Source organism: Poecilia mexicana, unplaced genomic scaffold (genome assembly GCF_051168715.1).
Source record: "Poecilia mexicana isolate PSO_F unplaced genomic scaffold, ASM5116871v1 scaffold_23, whole genome shotgun sequence".
Classification (NCBI taxonomy): domain Eukaryota; kingdom Metazoa; phylum Chordata; class Actinopteri; order Cyprinodontiformes; family Poeciliidae; genus Poecilia; species Poecilia mexicana.
In genome coordinates, this window is record NW_028263392.1 from 16,861,912 (window position 1) to 16,878,475 (window position 16,564).

The 16,564-nt window shown below is 41.6% G+C and overlaps 4 protein-coding genes and 1 pseudogene across 4 annotated transcripts in view; 3 read left to right on the plus strand and 2 right to left on the minus strand.

Moving 5' to 3' along the window:
* The first annotated feature begins 53 nt into the window (after positions 1–53).
* LOC106911355 (histone H2B 1/2-like) lies at positions 54–612 on the plus strand. Its single transcript, XM_014978137.2, has one exon. The coding sequence runs from the start codon at positions 95–97 to the stop codon at positions 467–469; it is 375 nt and encodes a 124-aa protein (XP_014833623.1). The 5' UTR covers positions 54–94; the 3' UTR covers positions 470–612.
* Positions 613–1,243: 631 nt separating this feature from the next.
* LOC106911353 (histone H3) lies at positions 1,244–1,866 on the minus strand. Its single transcript, XM_088003067.1, has one exon. The coding sequence runs from the start codon at positions 1,831–1,833 to the stop codon at positions 1,423–1,425; it is 411 nt and encodes a 136-aa protein (XP_087859193.1). The 5' UTR covers positions 1,834–1,866; the 3' UTR covers positions 1,244–1,422.
* A 437-nt stretch (positions 1,867–2,303) lies between these two features.
* Positions 2,304–3,424, minus strand: LOC148152546 (histone H1 pseudogene; annotated as a pseudogene).
* Positions 3,425–5,662: 2,238 nt separating this feature from the next.
* LOC148152547 (uncharacterized) lies at positions 5,663–8,816 on the plus strand. Its single transcript, XM_088003384.1, has 2 exons — positions 5,663–5,999; positions 6,943–8,816. The coding sequence occupies exons 1-2, from the start codon at positions 5,831–5,833 to the stop codon at positions 7,899–7,901; spliced, it is 1,128 nt and encodes a 375-aa protein (XP_087859510.1). The 5' UTR covers positions 5,663–5,830; the 3' UTR covers positions 7,902–8,816.
* A 6,059-nt stretch (positions 8,817–14,875) lies between these two features.
* abcc9 (ATP binding cassette subfamily C member 9) overlaps positions 14,876–16,564 on the plus strand; it is a 41,286-nt gene continuing 39,597 nt past the window's right edge. The window contains exons 1-4 of the mRNA XM_015002251.2: positions 14,876–14,965; positions 15,147–15,329; positions 16,183–16,324; positions 16,402–16,523. Of these exons, the coding sequence (XP_014857737.2) occupies positions 15,173–15,329; positions 16,183–16,324; positions 16,402–16,523 (421 nt within the window). The 5' untranslated portion in view covers positions 14,876–14,965; positions 15,147–15,172. The remainder of the gene's footprint in view (positions 14,966–15,146; positions 15,330–16,182; positions 16,325–16,401; positions 16,524–16,564) is intronic.

A 16,564-nucleotide genomic window follows, 5' to 3' on the forward strand; every position in this document is an offset into this window, starting at 1 on the left:
ACGGCACAGTGAGATTAGCGTGCAGCCTGCATAAGAAGCGTCCCTGCGCCTGCGCACTTCATTCGCTGTCCCTGTTTCCCAGGAAGCCGTGAGGATGCCCGAACCCGCCAAGTCTGCGCCCAAGAAGGGCTCCAAGAAAGCCGTGACCAAGACGGCCGGCAAAGGAGGCAAGAAGAAGAGAAAGACCAGGAAGGAGAGCTACGCCATCTACGTCTACAAGGTGCTGAAGCAGGTCCACCCCGACACCGGCATCTCGTCCAAGGCCATGAGCATCATGAACTCGTTCGTCAACGACATCTTCGAGCGCATCGCCTCCGAGGCGTCCCGCCTGGCTCACTACAACAAGCGCTCCACCATCACCTCCAGGGAGATCCAGACGGCCGTGCGCCTCCTGCTTCCCGGTGAGCTGGCCAAGCACGCCGTGTCTGAGGGCACCAAGGCGGTCACCAAGTACACCAGCTCCAAGTAAACCTGCCGCTTGCCACCAACACAACAACGGCCCTTTTAAGGGCCACACAAATGGACCTAAGAGAAAAGCCTGTCTGTCTGATCGGAACCTTTGCTTGTGTTCATTTCTCTTTAACTGTCTAAAATAAAAGGCTTAAGCCCTTAGTGTTTTGCCCTACTTCGTGTGCATAGCAGGTTTCCTGAAGGTGAACAGACTGATTTTATACATCAGATTTTAACCTGGAGAGCTTTATAACTCCAGTGATGTTAAGCTTTGTAAATATTTCCTTAGGTAATTTCTTAGATCTTGGCGCTTTTTAAATCCACCCTAAATGAAAGATCTCCAGATGTTGGTCCAGTTCTACATATGTTGAAATCAATGTTTTTGTAGTCTTCCTACTGTCATGTTAAATAATGTGATATCCATGCTGAAGCCAGTGTTTCAGTCCAGGTATAACGACATTTAGTCCTGAAAATGCCGCAGCTTGGCTTATTTGCAAGGTTTTAGTGAAGTTCTCCTTGCCTTATTGTTGAGTTTGTTTATAAAAATGAAATGCAGATTTTTAAAGTGGGCGGGTTTGTGTCTTTTAAAGAAGTGACGTAGAGTGAAGCAAGCAGCTGAATTAGGCGGTTAAATCAATTCTGCTTTCCTAATGAATGAAGGAGAGTTTCTTCTTCAGTCCGAGTGGATAATTGCCGTATTTTAACAGCAGTGATTGCTCAACAGCGCCAGTAGGTGGCAGTAATTGCAGCGATTCGTGTTCTCGTTTATTACAGAGGAGGCTCGTTTCCCCTGTCGGATATAGTGCTGTAAATGTTTTACTGAAGTGTCTAAATGTGTTGGAGTGCATCATGTTGGTGTGCGTAGACGGCTTCGGCTAAATGTCTTCAGTACAAAGCAGGAAGTTTGTCCTTATCGGCACGTCGGTGGCTCTTAAAAGAGCCGTTGGTTCCGTGTGGAGGCCGGGCGAGTGTTTAAGCCCTCTCTCCGCGGATGCGGCGGGCCAGCTGGATGTCTTTGGGCATGATGGTGACCCTCTTGGCGTGGATGGCGCACAGGTTGGTGTCCTCGAAGAGACCCACCAGGTAGGCCTCGCTGGCCTCCTGCAGAGCCATGACGGCGGAGCTCTGGAAGCGCAGGTCGGTCTTGAAGTCCTGGGCGATCTCTCGCACCAGGCGCTGGAAGGGCAGCTTGCGGATGAGCAGCTCGGTGGATTTCTGGTAGCGGCGGATCTCTCGCAGAGCCACGGTACCGGGCCTGTAGCGGTGAGGCTTCTTCACTCCGCCGGTGGCCGGGGCGCTCTTGCGGGCGGCCTTGGTGGCCAGCTGCTTCCTGGGCGCCTTCCCTCCGGTGGACTTACGGGCGGTCTGCTTGGTTCGGGCCATAGCGCTTACTCGCTTTTCTGCTTCACGTTTTGCACTGGTGAACGGGTGAATGCTCCAGTCGGGCGGCGGGGCTTTATAAGGACGCTGGGGGCGCGAGGGAGCTTCTGATTGGCTCACATTGCTGACGTAGTGAAACGCAGCGGACTCGGCTATTGGTTAGATTTGAAATTTCAAAATAAAGCGCCATGGAAATCTAACTAACAAAAGAGGAGGCGTTTACAGTTTCAGGGAAAACAAAGTTGGATTTTCGACCGACGGATCCTTATTACAAAATGCTTTGCTTTTTAACTGCAATGCTCAGTATTAAAATGATTGAGGACATCAATCATTATATAATATATGTGCACAATCTCAGTAAAACGGATCCAGAATCATGTCTGTGAAAATTAAATCAGTTCTTTTCATTTCAAAAGGTTCAGTGATCTGGCCAACAGCTAAGAAATGAATATAAATGAAGACGGGCTCAGTAATGTGATTGTATCAGTACTTTACATGCTTCTCTTTAAAAAATAAATTAAAAGCAATAATTTAATGAAAACTGTTCACTGTGGTGCTGATCCATGGGATGAATCATAATTTCATCGTGCATGTTACCGTCAGCTGAATGAAAACAGATTTTTTTTTTTTTTTTTTTTTTTGCAATCAAGAGTAAAATCGTTTGGAGGTAAAAATCCCACTAGTTGAACGGGATTGAGTTGCGATAGAGTAAAATGCAACATTGTAAGCAGTTGAACCCAGTGAGAAATGTTACAAATTTGCTACCAAAATGTAACAATGTTGGATAAATTTTGTTACATTGTTACTTACTTTTAACATCGTCACCTATTTGTAACATTGCTATTTCTATACAACATTGTTCCAAGTGCAGCATGGAGTAACTTCACAGCGTGAGGAACGATGCCTTAATGCGTGGAGGTGGTGGCTCTGAAAAGAGCCTTTGGTGCGCGAAGCAGTGTTGGGGGCAGATGTTTACTTCTTGGCCTTCTTGGCTGCGGGCTTTTTGGCTGGCGCTTTCTTGGCCGCGGGCTTCTTGGCGGCCTTCGGCTTCTTGGCGGCGGCGGCGGCCTTCTTGGGGCTCTTCTTGGGCACCTTTTTGGCGGCCGCGGCGGCTTTCTTGGCCGGGGCCTTCTTCGGGGACTTCTTGGCCGCTGCCGCCGCTTTCTTGGCGGCGGGTTTCTTGGGGGTGCTGGCCTTCTTGGCGGCGGGCTTCTTGGCCTTGGCCGGAGCCTTCTTCTTCACCACCTTCTTGGCCGGCTTGGCCGCTTTGGGCTCCTTCTTGGCGAGCTTGAACGAGCCGGAGGCCCCGGTGCCTTTCGTCTGGCTCAGGGTTCCTCCGGTCACCAGCTTGGTGACGGCCGTGTTGATGCGCTTGTTGGCCTTGGCCACATCCACGCCCTTCCCGGCCAGCACCTTCTTCAGCGCCGCCAGAGAAACTCCCTTGCGCTCCTTCGAGTCGGCCACGGCGGCCACGATCAGCTTGGACAGGCTGGGTCCGTCCTTCTTGGCCCGGGGAGCGGACTTCTTCTTCGGAGCTTTCGCCGGGGCTTTCACCGCTGCTGGAGCTTCTTCTGCCATCTTTCTCACTCAATCTTCCTCTCAACGTGTCCGGCTCAGAGCAGGAGGCGGCACTTATAACATCCATGAGAACCGTGAAGAGACAACTCAGCCCGCGCGCTCTGCTGCTGCCTCAAACATGGCCACACTTGTGTTTTCTCCGCTTCGTTTTACGATCAAAATCACAAACTAATTCAACCCTTGGCACGTAAATCTTAAGGTAACCGGAAGAAAACCCTCCTGTCTGAACACTAACCCCTGGTTTGGTTCGCAGGACTTTCTCTTTTCCTCCCAGGACCCTTCGGACCTGTCACACACGCTGTGATTTGCAGCAGCGAGCGCCGGGTTTTCTACACATTTCGTCTCCTAAAATACATAAAATCGCTTCACACAAACTATAAATCTGTTATTTCCGTTAGCAGAGGCATGTTGGAGCGTAGTACAGGTGAAAATATCGCGCTACAGCCATTTGTTGGATCGCTACGGGCGAGCTTTTTGCTGCCAGTAAACACACGGACGCTGTCGGTGAATAAGCCGGTCAGGGCTCATTTCTCCGGAGCGGTCCTCTCTTCCTTCACACATTTGGTCAACACGGAGGACTGACTGCGGACTCAAACCGCTTTCTGATTCACAAATATAATACATCAGTCTTTGCTCTTCCTAAATACCAAATAAAAACAACTGAGTGATCTTACTGCTTAGCTTTCCTTTGTCTGTGATCTGATTGATCACCTTCACTCGCTAAAACAAAACAGTCCATCTATAATTCAACCCTAACCCTAACCCTTTTTTTGGAAATTGTTTATTTTTAGGTCATCACTTTTATTTGTTTTCCCAGAGTTTTCTTTTTTGGTCTTGCTATTGCGCACAGATTTTTACATTTATTGATTTGATCATGTTTCTTTAACCGTTAAAACTAAAACTTTGTGCATTTTTATTTTATTCTGCTTAAGTGGGATTTTTTTTAAAGCTCATGTTTAATTAGTGACTTTTCTTTAACATTCACATAAAGGTGCATTCCATCCTTTTAGCTGCTTTTCTTAGTGCACATGTGGACAGCATCGTTTGGTTTTTTTAGACAAAAATCGTCAATATGCTGAATATATTTTTCTTACGTCTCAGACTTTGACCTCTGTGTTGCTTTGGCCTCTCCAGACTATCTGCCCGGTTGTCTGTGAACTTATTTCTGCAGCTCTTGGAGTCGATGCCTTATTAAATCTCCTCCGTCGTTCTAACAGTTTGTTTACAGGATTTGCTGAAGTTGTTCTGCATCAACGTCCCTTTGCCTTCGGAAACCTTCCAGGACGTACCGCCGCTCAAAGGCATTTCCACAGCATGATGATGCCACCACCATGCTGGTGGCATCATCATGCTGATGCCACCAGCGGTAGCAGCGGTTCTGCTGCTGCTACTTCATCCGTTTATTTCCAGTATCTGTTGGTCATCAGAAGCAGCCACTTGGATCGACAAGTCCATAAATGAGGCTTTTCTGTTCGGGGGACGACTGTGGATCCTGGAGGTGATGCTTAAAATTAATATACATCACTTTACTAGAATAAAACAATTATTTGCTATTCTAATTTTTGATATCTACATTTTGGCTATGCCAGAATAATTTAAATAAACAGAAATAAACTTTGAACTACATCAGTCTCTGTGAGATTAACCAGTGTTTTTTCTTTCATTTTTGATTTCAAGTACCAAATAAATCAACATGAGGCGATTTTGCCTTCCTGATTAAAATACAGTTCCTGCTGAAGGAGATCTTTCCTGCCCATGACCATCAACGTTTACAAAATAAATCTTTATGAAACTTGAATAATATGAGTTACAACAAAATCTACTTTTCCTTTGGGATCAATAAATGTTTTTATTTAATATTTTACTTTATGAACAACCATCTTTACCAAGTAACCTTTGTGACTGTCCGTTTTACAGCTGGTCATTCTGTGGATCAAAATGTATCATTTTTACAAGAATTTTTATAAATCCTTTGTTCATTAACTAATGTTTGGGTCTCTATTATAACTTTAGTTAACTAATGTTAACTAAAGTTAACATTAGTTAACTTTGTTCATTAACTAATGTTTGGGTCTCTATTAACGTTTATTTCTGAATAATCAGAAATAAACGTTGAACAATATCAGCGACATGACATTGATCAACACATCAACTTTTTTTTAAATATTTGTTTCAATTCAATTACCAAATAAATCAGCTTTTTCTTGCATTATTTTCGCAGCGCTCTTACTGGCCTGACAAAGACAATACCCCTCCTCACCAGTTGGTGGCGGCAGGGCGCCATGAGGTTCACTGTTCAGAAGAAGAAGAATCAGTAGAACCGACAGAGAAACAATGCGAACATCGGTTTGGGGCTGCTGTTCGCTTGTCTGCAGACAGTTAGCTTAGCTTTGCGGCTTGTTTTGCGTCTTTTGCGGCCGTCATGGCGGCTCTTCGCGGCTTCAGGGAGTTTCTGACGCAGCGGCTGGCGGCGGCCGGGGACGAAGTGCTTTCTGCGTGTGAAGACACCGTGGTTCGGTGTGAGGAGCAGAGCCGTCTTCAGCAGAAGATGATCGATGTTATGAAGTCCGAGTTTGATGCGCAGAGAGCAGGTAGGGAAAATATGTCACATCTGTTCTTTGGTGATGAACTGAAACCAGAATTTAGTTGGTTTCGGGGCTGAGGTCATCTGTTCCCGCTCCATAATGGGAACAGATTCATTTACCCGCAAGGCTTTCACTGTGTTTATTCCTCTCATCGTGACCAACAAATCACGTGGCTTTGACAACATTTGGTTCCCTTCAGAAGCGGAAAGGAACTCCATAAGAGCTCACCTTCTCCTTCATATTTCTCTGCAATCCCTCCTTGCACGTTAACCTTGCTTGGGGAGTTGCTGAGGAGTACGGTGTGCGTGTTGGGACATTCTCAGGAAAACATCAAACTATTGTCTAAACAGCATCAGAATAAAAACAAAGAAAAACCAGCTTCACACTAAAAGGCCTCAGCAGCACCGCTAACGCTAGCTACAGTGAATTAGCGAAACAAAAACAGCAGCACGCTAATGTAGATCTTCCTAGAAGATTAGCTTTTCTTCCATGATTAGCTTCACTTTTTAGCTAACCTTCAATAAAGTTTTGCCGCCACCCAAACATTTTCCACTCATTGGAAACTACTTTCCCTCTTTTTGAGGCTGAACTGTTTTGGTTTGATCAAAGAAATGATACAAAGCTCAAAACAAGTCAATTTGATCACAATCCTCCTGTTTAAAGAGGAACTGCAAAAGCAAAGGAGGTGGATTAGCAGAGATGCTAGCAGCTAATCATGTGATCCAGGACCTGTTACTGTGGAATATCGTCTCTGCTGCCTGGATGTCGAGCTGTTAGCGTGTCATGGTGGTCATGAGGCTGTCACACAGCAACAGTCTTCAGTCAGAGGCCTCCTCACAATCAATGCAAGACCGACTGCTATTAGAAATCCTTCCTGCCCACAGCATCGCTGTGCACAATAATCTTTGAAGATACTTGAATGACTGAATTTTCTTGTCACTTTTTTTAGACCTTCGGGAACAACGTGACATTAAAGAAGAAGAAGAAGAGAAGCTTGTGCCTGATGAGCAGCTTTCTAACGAGGAGAGGAGTTCCACTTCTGATGAAAAGATTATTAAAGAGGAGGAGGATTATCCAGAGGCAACACCCATTAAGGAGGAAGACCAGGAAGAGCCCTGCACCAGCAAACAGGGACAGCAGGTACAGCTGAAGAGTGTGGAGAGTCGGTCTGATCCAGAGTCTCTGAAACCCGACGCCTCCAGGAAGAAGAACCTCTGCAGGGCGAAGGCGAGCTTCTGCGACATTTGTGGCCAGGCTCTAACGAAGCTCGGTTTGGATCGCCACATGAGGACTCACACGGGCAGGAAGCCGCTTTCCTGCAAAAGCTGTGGACAGATCTTCCGGCTCCGTCTGTCTTTGGAAGTCCACATGAGAACCCACGCCGGGACGAAGGCGCACGCTTGCAAGACTTGCGGGAAAACGTTCAGACGAAGCGACCACCTTAAACTCCACACGAGAACCCACGGCGACAAGAAGCTGTACCTCTGCAACGTCTGCGGAAAGAGCATGGCCGACCCGTCGGCTTTCAGGAGGCACGTGACCATCCACACGGACGAGAAACCGCACGCCTGCAAAATCTGCGGCGAGAAGTTCAAACACAGCAACACCCTGCTGTGCCACCGGAGGGCGCACTCGGGCGAGCGGCCGTACGTCTGCCGCTTGTGCGGCAACAAGTTCGTCAACGCCTCGAAGCTGAAACGACACATGATGTCGCACACGGGCGGCAAACCTCACGCCTGCGAGCACTGCGGGAAGAGATTCATCCGCCTGCACCAGATGAAGGATCACGTGAGGAGGCACACCGGGGAGAAACCGTTCGACTGCGACACGTGTGGGAAAAAATTCAGCAGCACCACCGAACTGAGAGCTCACACCAAAACTCACACAGGTGAGACGTCGCAGACATAGACAAGCTGCGGTCGCTTTGTTGAGAAGGTTTGGATCAGAAACAAAAACTTTGGGCCAATATCGCCATAAAATCATGTTTCTTTGTTTTCACCACCAGTGACGCAGCCGATCTGAGGATTTATAACCTGGAGGTAAATCTTTACTGGGTTTATAAAGAATCATTAATAGAATAATCCTCTAATAATGAGATTCAGTCCCATTTGTGAACTGGGATGGTTTTCCTAAGATTTATCTGTATTTTCTTTTCTTTTTCCATAGAATGATAAAGAATATTATTAATATTATTATGCTGCTTTTGGTTTGCTTCAAATTGAAAAATGACCCGTTATGAACCTGTTTTATTTTGACAGGGCCAAACAAACCTTAGTTCTCTCTGCCAACCAGTTGGTTTTGTTGTTGATTTTCTTTTCTGAAATAAATTTAAATATTTTTTTTCCCTGAGGTGAACCAGGAGACATCATAGACTCAAATTCATCCAGAACTAAATAATGTAACAATGATGACTTAAAAAATTTATTTCAAATGGTTTCTGTTAGTTGCTTTGCTGTATATATTTATGCAAATAAACAAAATAAAAAATCTTTAAGAAAAAATAAAAATAAAGAATCTTGATTTCTTAAAAATTAAAATTTACATAAATTGATTCCACTTAATTTCTTTTGTTAAATATCCATATACTGCTTAGAAATTCAATTGTGGTTATTGCCTAATCTTTAATGTTTAATCATTGATGTTTTGATTGTTTTGAGAAAAACACCCATAGTACTGAACACTGACAGAGTCAGTAAATTTATCTACAAATGGGTTAGATCCTCCTTTTTTTCTCCAATTTTCCATAAATAACGATCAGATTTAATCCAGATATGTATGTTAATGTCATAAAATGGAGAAATCAATAAACAGTTTGAGTCATAAGTTTGTTCTGTTTTTATTATTCTTTGCCTCGGCCACAAGAGGGCGATATTGTCTCAGTCATATGAAATCAGAACCAATCATTTGAGCGGATTTTCTCTACACGCAGGGATTTGACTGTAATTTGACCAGAATCGGTTATAGATTGTTGTGGGACAACCAGACAAAATAAAATATGATTATTTGTTTGTAGCTGCTTAAGTTTACATGTTCTGCTCACTTAAGCTAATAAATATAGTTTTATTGTTGACCTGAGGTTCTTGAACAAAGAACGATTCTTGCATATTACTCCAGTAAATGTGGTAAATGAAAAATATCTTTTTGGGCTGAAAAGTTTCTGAAATGAACCCAAGAAAAGAGTTTGAAGTTGAGTTTCTTCTAAATGCGTCATCTGATGCGGTTTTATCAAGATGCCCTCTCGGTGCTTCTCTGTAGAGGTTTGGACCGAGCTCTTCCCACAGTGAGGATCCCCGGATCAGAACCACAGTGGTGGGAACATTAAGATCCAAAGTGAAAAGTCTTCACGTTCTCTTCACGTTTTGCAAACTAAAGCAATTTTGTTACAACCAAAAAAAAAAACATTTCTCATTATATCGCAAAAACTTTTATCAAAAAACAAGGTTTGCTTTAGAAATTGTCCTGTTTCCATTAAGCAAATTTATTTTTGAAATTTCAAAATGTTGCTCTTTCTATAAGAATATGGAAAGCAACAATGATAACGACTTAAATAACTAGAAAAGGATGCAGCATTAATATTCTTGTAGCTAAAATAGGAAAGGTCAGCACATTTTCTTTTTCTTTACATGAACATTTTTGTATTTCTGCTGATAAAGTTCAAACTTAGGAGACTTTCCTGCTGGGAGGAATTTGGGATCCTTAAATATTTATGGGAAGTTTAGTCTTTTTTTTTTTGGTATTTTGGTTTTGCTCTCTGGAGATGATTCATTTGTAATTTAAAGTGGTTCTTTTATCTGCAGAAAGAACAGTCACTTCCTGTACCGGCCTCAAGCTCTGATGTTTCTCACGCTGGAACTTCAACATGACATGATGCTGGAAACATAAACACAAATTTTATACAAATAGGCTAATTTAGGGAGTGTTGATCCAACTTTAAAACATCTAAAGAAAAGTTTTTATATTAAACTCTCCATTTTATTGGGTCACAGTGAAACTGACACCAGGATTAAAGGTGTTTGGTTTCTCTTACTGTTGTTTTTTTCTTCTTCTCTGGTAGAAAGACGATGTCAGGACCTGAAGCGACATGTCTTCCTGTAAAACATCTGACTTTATCGTCGGGTTTAAAGTTTGGGTCAGAGTCTACAGGAAATGATTGTGTGGATGTAGAAGATGAAGGTCAGCTTCTTCCCTTCACTGTTTCCTGGGAAACACTTGCAGATGGGAATCTCCTCTTTCACTAACTCACACACATGCATACACACACACACACACACACACACACACACACACACACACACACACACACACACACACACACACACACACACACACACACACACACACACACACACACACACACACACAAATCCTCCCACCTCTGCCCTTCCTCTGGTCCGGTTGCAGCAGAAGGAGTCCCAGGCTCTCCATCCAGAACGGCTGACCTTTATTCAATATGTCTCTGCAGCAAAACGTTGCTCTGAAAACCGAATGTCATCGACCCTGAAGGCGAATAAAGGGGAGATGTTTTTGTTTTTATTAATTTTTTTCTTTTTAAGATGTTAATAAGTCTTTAATAAAGGTTGTTACAGTGAAATAAAGCTAATAAAATAACAAAAATGGAAATTGAGAAAGATTTTTGTTAACTGAAATAAAAACGTCAATTAAATGGAGAATTGATTTTTAGATGGAACTATATTATGCATTTATGAAACTAAAACATACTGAAATAATTACAGATATAATTTGTACTTATTAATTTTATTTATTAGCCTATTGAGCTGATGTAAAAAAAAAATTCCCCAAGAACACAAGCAGTTTACGTCAGCTGTCGGCGATTTACGGCACTCCACTAACGGTATTCGCAACAATTGGGAACAAAACACCAGAATCAGTTTGTTGTTCAACAATAATTGATAAAACAATAAAATTAAGAACAGTCACTTCTTAATTTTATGTTATATTACCAACATAATCAGAATACTGTGACTTTTTAAAATTCTGCACCTAAAAATTTACCAAAGAACGGAAAAACTAAAAGTACTTCCATAACTAATAAAAACTAAAAAACTAACTAAAGTAGTCAAAAATGTCTCAACGAAATAAAAATAAACTATAATGAAAAATTCAAAACTATCATAGCTCAGGTTCTAGGACTGTAATTAATCAAAATGAATTTAATTTCAATTGAAAAATGTATATTGAAAAAATATTTTAAAGTCAAAAACCCTTTTTGCTGCTAAATTCTTGAATAAATAGACATGAGCTCAACAAAAAGGATATTTATTGACTTAATCTTTTATTTAGGTTATTCAACTATCAGACTGGTGAATGCTATTACACCCATTATAAATATTGACATTAATATTAGTGTGAACTTAATCTCCAGGCGGGGTGCCCTAGCGTGGCCCTGTGTCTAGCTACGCCCCTGGAGAAGGTCGGCAGGTGTTATTTTTTTTCTTTGTTGTTCTTTAATTCCCACCAGAGAGTCTCTCTGTAAGGCTGAAAATGCTGGTGAGTACCTTTTAATTATCATTATCTCTCTTTTTTTATCATAAATCAGTCCATTGTGCTTCTTTTACTTCAGTTTGACCTATTTTTCATGAGCTACGAATAATATAATCGCTAAAATCCTCAATCTGCCTGCGCGTCCTCCGCCATAACTGAAGAGGAATTTCAACATGTAGGCATTTCCTGTCGCCGCACCTTCAGCATAAACCGCATTTTTTTTTAAGAAACCGCAAACGGGACGTAAAGATCCGGGAGGACGGGACGCTTTGACCCGAAATCCTGCGCCGGTTTGGTGTTGAGGTCGGGATTTCTCTCTGTCACACTGAGGCAGCAGCATCCTCTCGGTAGGCTGACACGCGACGTCTTCCATTCAGAGAGAACGTTCTCTTGACGTGAATGACACCAGACTTCATTTAAGAATCACTCTATTTTTATTTTTAAATTAAATCTCGGTAAAAACTGCGGCTTGAATATAAACTTCATTAAATGTTTAAAATATTTGCAGTTAGGAGTTAAATTCGGCTTCTATTAAAGGCGCTGATTGGATGTATTTTTGCAGATTTTAATACTAATTTACACTCATCTAGGAAGCTTAAGACGTAAAAATTCAAATGTACGTTATTTATAGGTAACGTTTTCTTACTAGATGTTCAATTCAACCCAAATCCAAATTTAACCAACACATATTGTTCTGTTTTTTAGTGAAATGTTTAATTATTTATATTTAAAAGCTATTTTGGTAAATAGGAGTGAGTCACGTAGCAGGACGCTGCTGGATAAATCGTTTTGTGACGCTCTGATCATTTATTTTCATATTTATGTGGCAGGGTTGCGCTTCTTGTCGCTGCTCTGAAACGTGCAGCTTGCATGACTTCACCCCGCTGACCGCATCCAAGGTCCTTCTGCTCCCCCACATCCCACAGCAAGCGTGGGACTCCTGCCTGCTGCATGCGTTTCAGATGTTGATTAAAAAATCCTAAACATCTATATTTCTTAAAAACCCTGTCCAGAAAGTGAATCACATTTTTTGACTCAAGGTTGGTATAATTTATTTATTGTATTTTTTTTTAAGTAAAATAAATAAAAACTTCAGGAACGATCAGCCATGCAAATAGTTATTTTTATAAACTTTATTTGTTGGCCTTCATGTCAGGACCCTTGAGGAAGCCTATTATAAACTCTCTTCTCACCGCCAAACTGGTACAAGTTTGGAAATCTGATATGAGGCAGCATCGCACCAAGTTAGCAGAAATTACACGGACTGTTAGCGGAAACGAATCATTTTTTGACTTCAAAATAAAGCAATGACTCAAAGCAGAGAAGTACTTGCAGTGTAGTTAGGCTTTCAGTGTGACGTTATTGTTTCACAGAATTTGGAATATTTTACAATGAAATGAAGGGAGGATATCTATTATTTCTTAATTTTATTAATTTGTCCAACCATCTGTATCTGTTTATCTCCTTATCAAATAAAGCAACTAATGGATGTTTGATAATGTGTGAAACTGATTTAATGATTTATAAATGAACTGAAATGCAGAACAGCAAGTAAGTTTGGACATGTATATAAAAGCTAATATTTCAGAGCTGTAAGTTGGAGAGATCTCTTAGCGACCTGACCCTCAAAATCCAACATGGCTGCCATATCAAACGCAGTAGAAGTAGCATGAAATTAGTATTTAAACATAAATACAAATTTATTTAGTATTGCTACTTCTACAGTATCTGTTTGTGAACATGACTGATAAACTACACAGAAATAATGTCAGTTAGCTTTAGTCCCTTAGCCATTAAATTAGCTAATTAGCGATGCAGCAATGAGAGATTTTTGTTCTTGTAATTGTGGCGGACAAAGCGAAAAGTGGAGTAGAGTTTTAATTGTAGCTTTAATAGAACCTTATTATGAATTATTTTATTTTATCAATTCACTATTTAGTTAATAAAGATGATCAAGTAAGTATTAAAAATAAACTCAGCTTAAGTTTGAGCTCCATTTTCACCACCTGGTGAGCCATCGTGTTTGCTATAGGCAACAGGACATACCTGAATTTGAAGGTTACTTTAAAGGACAGTGAAAAAACAAATTATAGTTATTAGCTGTTATTTTTATCATAGCAGCCATGAGATTTTAAATTCAGAAACACACAATTATAGATTTTCCCAATGACTGAAAACCATTTGATGTCTCTGAACTGGTACAAGTTCAAAGTTTAAGTGTTTAAGTGTAAAAAATACCACATTAGCTAGCAAAGCTATGCTAACATTTTCTTCCAAACATATTTGGGTAAAAGCTAGAAGCTCCTTGTTGGCTAATTTTTTAACCATCAAAAGTCTGTGTATATCCACAAAAAGCGTTTTAATGTGTTTTACGTTTATCTTTAAAGGAAGAGTTAACGCTTTTATTCTGAAGGTCTTAGCCGGAAGTTGTGTCTCGTGGGCGTCCTACCTTGACGCCGTCGGCAGCGCGCATTGAGTTGGAGCAGCTGATCTCGCTCTTGACTTCCAGGGCTAAAAATAATCCCCTCTGTTAACTCTCCAACTCTCACTGTATTTTGTTTCTTCTTCTTCTTTTCTCTCTCTGCTGTATTTTTAAAATAAAATTTCAGCCGGAATGAAACGGTGCCAGTCGGGATAATCCCTTTATTCCCAGGTAAGACACTTTTCTTATCGAAGGTTTAATAAATTTTCTTAATTTTAGCAACTCTGTTGAGCTAAATGTGCGTTAGCTTTGTGAATTATTTTGGTTATTGAAGTGTAGAACTGTTTGTGTTGGTAAATTAGGCTGCAAGTAAATGTTGTTCTGATAAAACCCCAGATATTAATGTTCCATTTAGTTTATCTAACTATCGTCAAGTTTTATTTATTTAAAAATAATTCGCTTTATTAAACGTGGAAATTGGATAAGAATAAAGATGGAAACAAAGAATAAAAACAATGACTTAGAAATGACAATTTTAAGTGATTCAAACGGGAAACTGTTTTAAAATAGTTTAAATAAATTAGATTAGTATCTTGTTGCTTATTGATTTTGGAGAAAAAAATCCACTTGTAACTTTTCACTGATCTGATTATTTATAAATAAAACATTTAGATGAAGAAAACAGGAAGAAGTTCCAATTTAAAAAATACTGACAAATTATGTTAGAGAAAAACCCAAAACAATATCATCCATCCATCCACCCACCCATCCATCCATCCATCCATCCATCCATCCATCCATCCATCCATCCATCCATCCATCCTTCCATCCATCTAGTAACACTGATATTTTGTTATAAATGTAAATTAAAAATTGCCGCCATCTTTAGCTCAGCTTCAAACTCTTTGCTACAGTAAAACGATCCAGTAGATCCCTTTGTGTTTTGTCATCTATTGTCAGCAGGTTCTTCAGTTCCAGACGACTTCCTGGTCCAACACACCTGAGCGAACATCCTTCGTCCTGCTGATGACCTCATCGTTTAACTCAGGTGTGTTGAATCAGAGATGGATCTGAAAGTTTCACCGGCCCTCCAGTCCTGAAATCAGCAGACCCCTGATTTACACTGTCCTAAAATAGCTCTGACGGCTTCACACGGCTGAGTGTCATGCCGGTGTTGTGACGCTCCATGGCAGTAAAACGCTGACCTGACGGATTTCTGTTTCTGCCAGTCTGACTCCGGGTCTGGGAGGAACCAATGGCTGCTGGCATGCCGCTGTCGTTTTGTGGCGACAAGTTTCCCAGTGCATACGGCATCAACGCCAGTGTGCTCAACAATGGCTGCTTTGTGGACGCCCTCAACCTGGTTCCTCACGTCTTCCTGCTCTTCATCACCTTCCCCATCCTCTTCATTGGTAGGGCTGACCTCCTCTTCCTCAGCGTTTGGAATGTGTTCAGGATGGGAACGGGATGGTGGCAACAATCTGGATCCTCTAGAACAGGATCTGGTTTCTGTGCCCCCATTGAGTTGGGTGGGAAGGTGCAGCTTGGTGTAATCTCCACAAGGCAGATGTGCAGTTGGCATTAACTTCCTGTTTTTACCCGCCACGCTGTGAGAACTTTAAGCAGCTTTAAAGTGTGGCTGAACCAGGATTACTGGAGTTTAGAGATCTGCTGGAGATGAATCAGTTGTTGGAGAAAATGTCCCAAACTGAGCCTAGCTTGACACGATGTTGTTGCTTTTTTGTTACCTTAAAGGGGCAGAGTTATGTGTTTCGATCTATTTTACCTTTAGTTGTCATAAAAATGCTGTGTATCAAATACAGAGGTTGTTCTCAACTAAGAGCAGCACTACTTCAACATATTTTTACTCAAGTCAGAGTAAAAAGTAGCCATGCAAGAAATTACTTGAGTAAAAAAGTATTTGGTAAAAAGTCGACAGAGTAACTAATCAAATGATCAATCATTTAATATTTAGGGATCATCATCATCAGATGGACCAAAGTGGAACTATTAAGGATCAACATGGCAACCATTCATATAAGTAACAAAAAATAAAGTCAGGCAAAAAAAAACATTTTTCCAAATTATTTTCTTTCAATGAAAAACTTACGAAACGTTAACAAAAACTGCAGGTGTGTATTTGTGTCTGGGTGTTTGCTAAATGCTGCTGGCTAGTCTGAAGGAGCTGAGTGGGGGAGGAGCTGCGCCTCGAAGGCGGGGCTAGGTCCAGCCAGGCGTTTTCAGAGCATCCATCTTGTCTTCCAGGTTGGGGCAGCCAGAGCTCCAAGGTTCAGATTCATCACAACACATGGCTTCATTTCCCCGGACACAACATGCGGTGGATCCTCACCTTCCTGCTGCTCTTCGTCCATGTGTGCGAGTTCGCAGAGGGCATCGTCTCCAACACGTCAGTCTGCAGGACGACTAGCATCCGGAGGACATTTTGTCCCCTCATGGATACTGACAGTCTTGACTTTCTTGCAGGACAATGACCTCCAACCACCTCCATCTCTTCATGCCTGCCTTCATGGGTTTCATCGCTGCAACAACATCAGTTGTTTACTACCACAACATAGAGACGTCCAACTTCCCCAAACTGCTGCTGGGTAAGATTTCTCATTATTTGAAGTTAAATCACATCAAAATT

What these genes read in the sequence shown, in the direction of transcription:
- LOC106911355 (XM_014978137.2), top strand. Translation starts at nt 95, where the DNA reads ATGCCCGAACCCGCCAAGTCTGCGCCCAAGAAGGGCTCCAAGAAAGCC.
- LOC106911353 (XM_088003067.1), bottom strand. Translation starts at nt 1,833, where the DNA reads ATGGCCCGAACCAAGCAGACCGCCCGTAAGTCCACCGGAGGGAAGGCG.
- LOC148152547 (XM_088003384.1), top strand. Translation starts at nt 5,831, where the DNA reads ATGGCGGCTCTTCGCGGCTTCAGGGAGTTTCTGACGCAGCGGCTGGCG. An exon ending in GTTTGATGCGCAGAGAGCAG is followed by an intron (nt 6,000 to 6,942) that starts GTAGGGAAAATA and finishes CACTTTTTTTAG; the next exon opens with ACCTTCGGGAACAACGTGAC.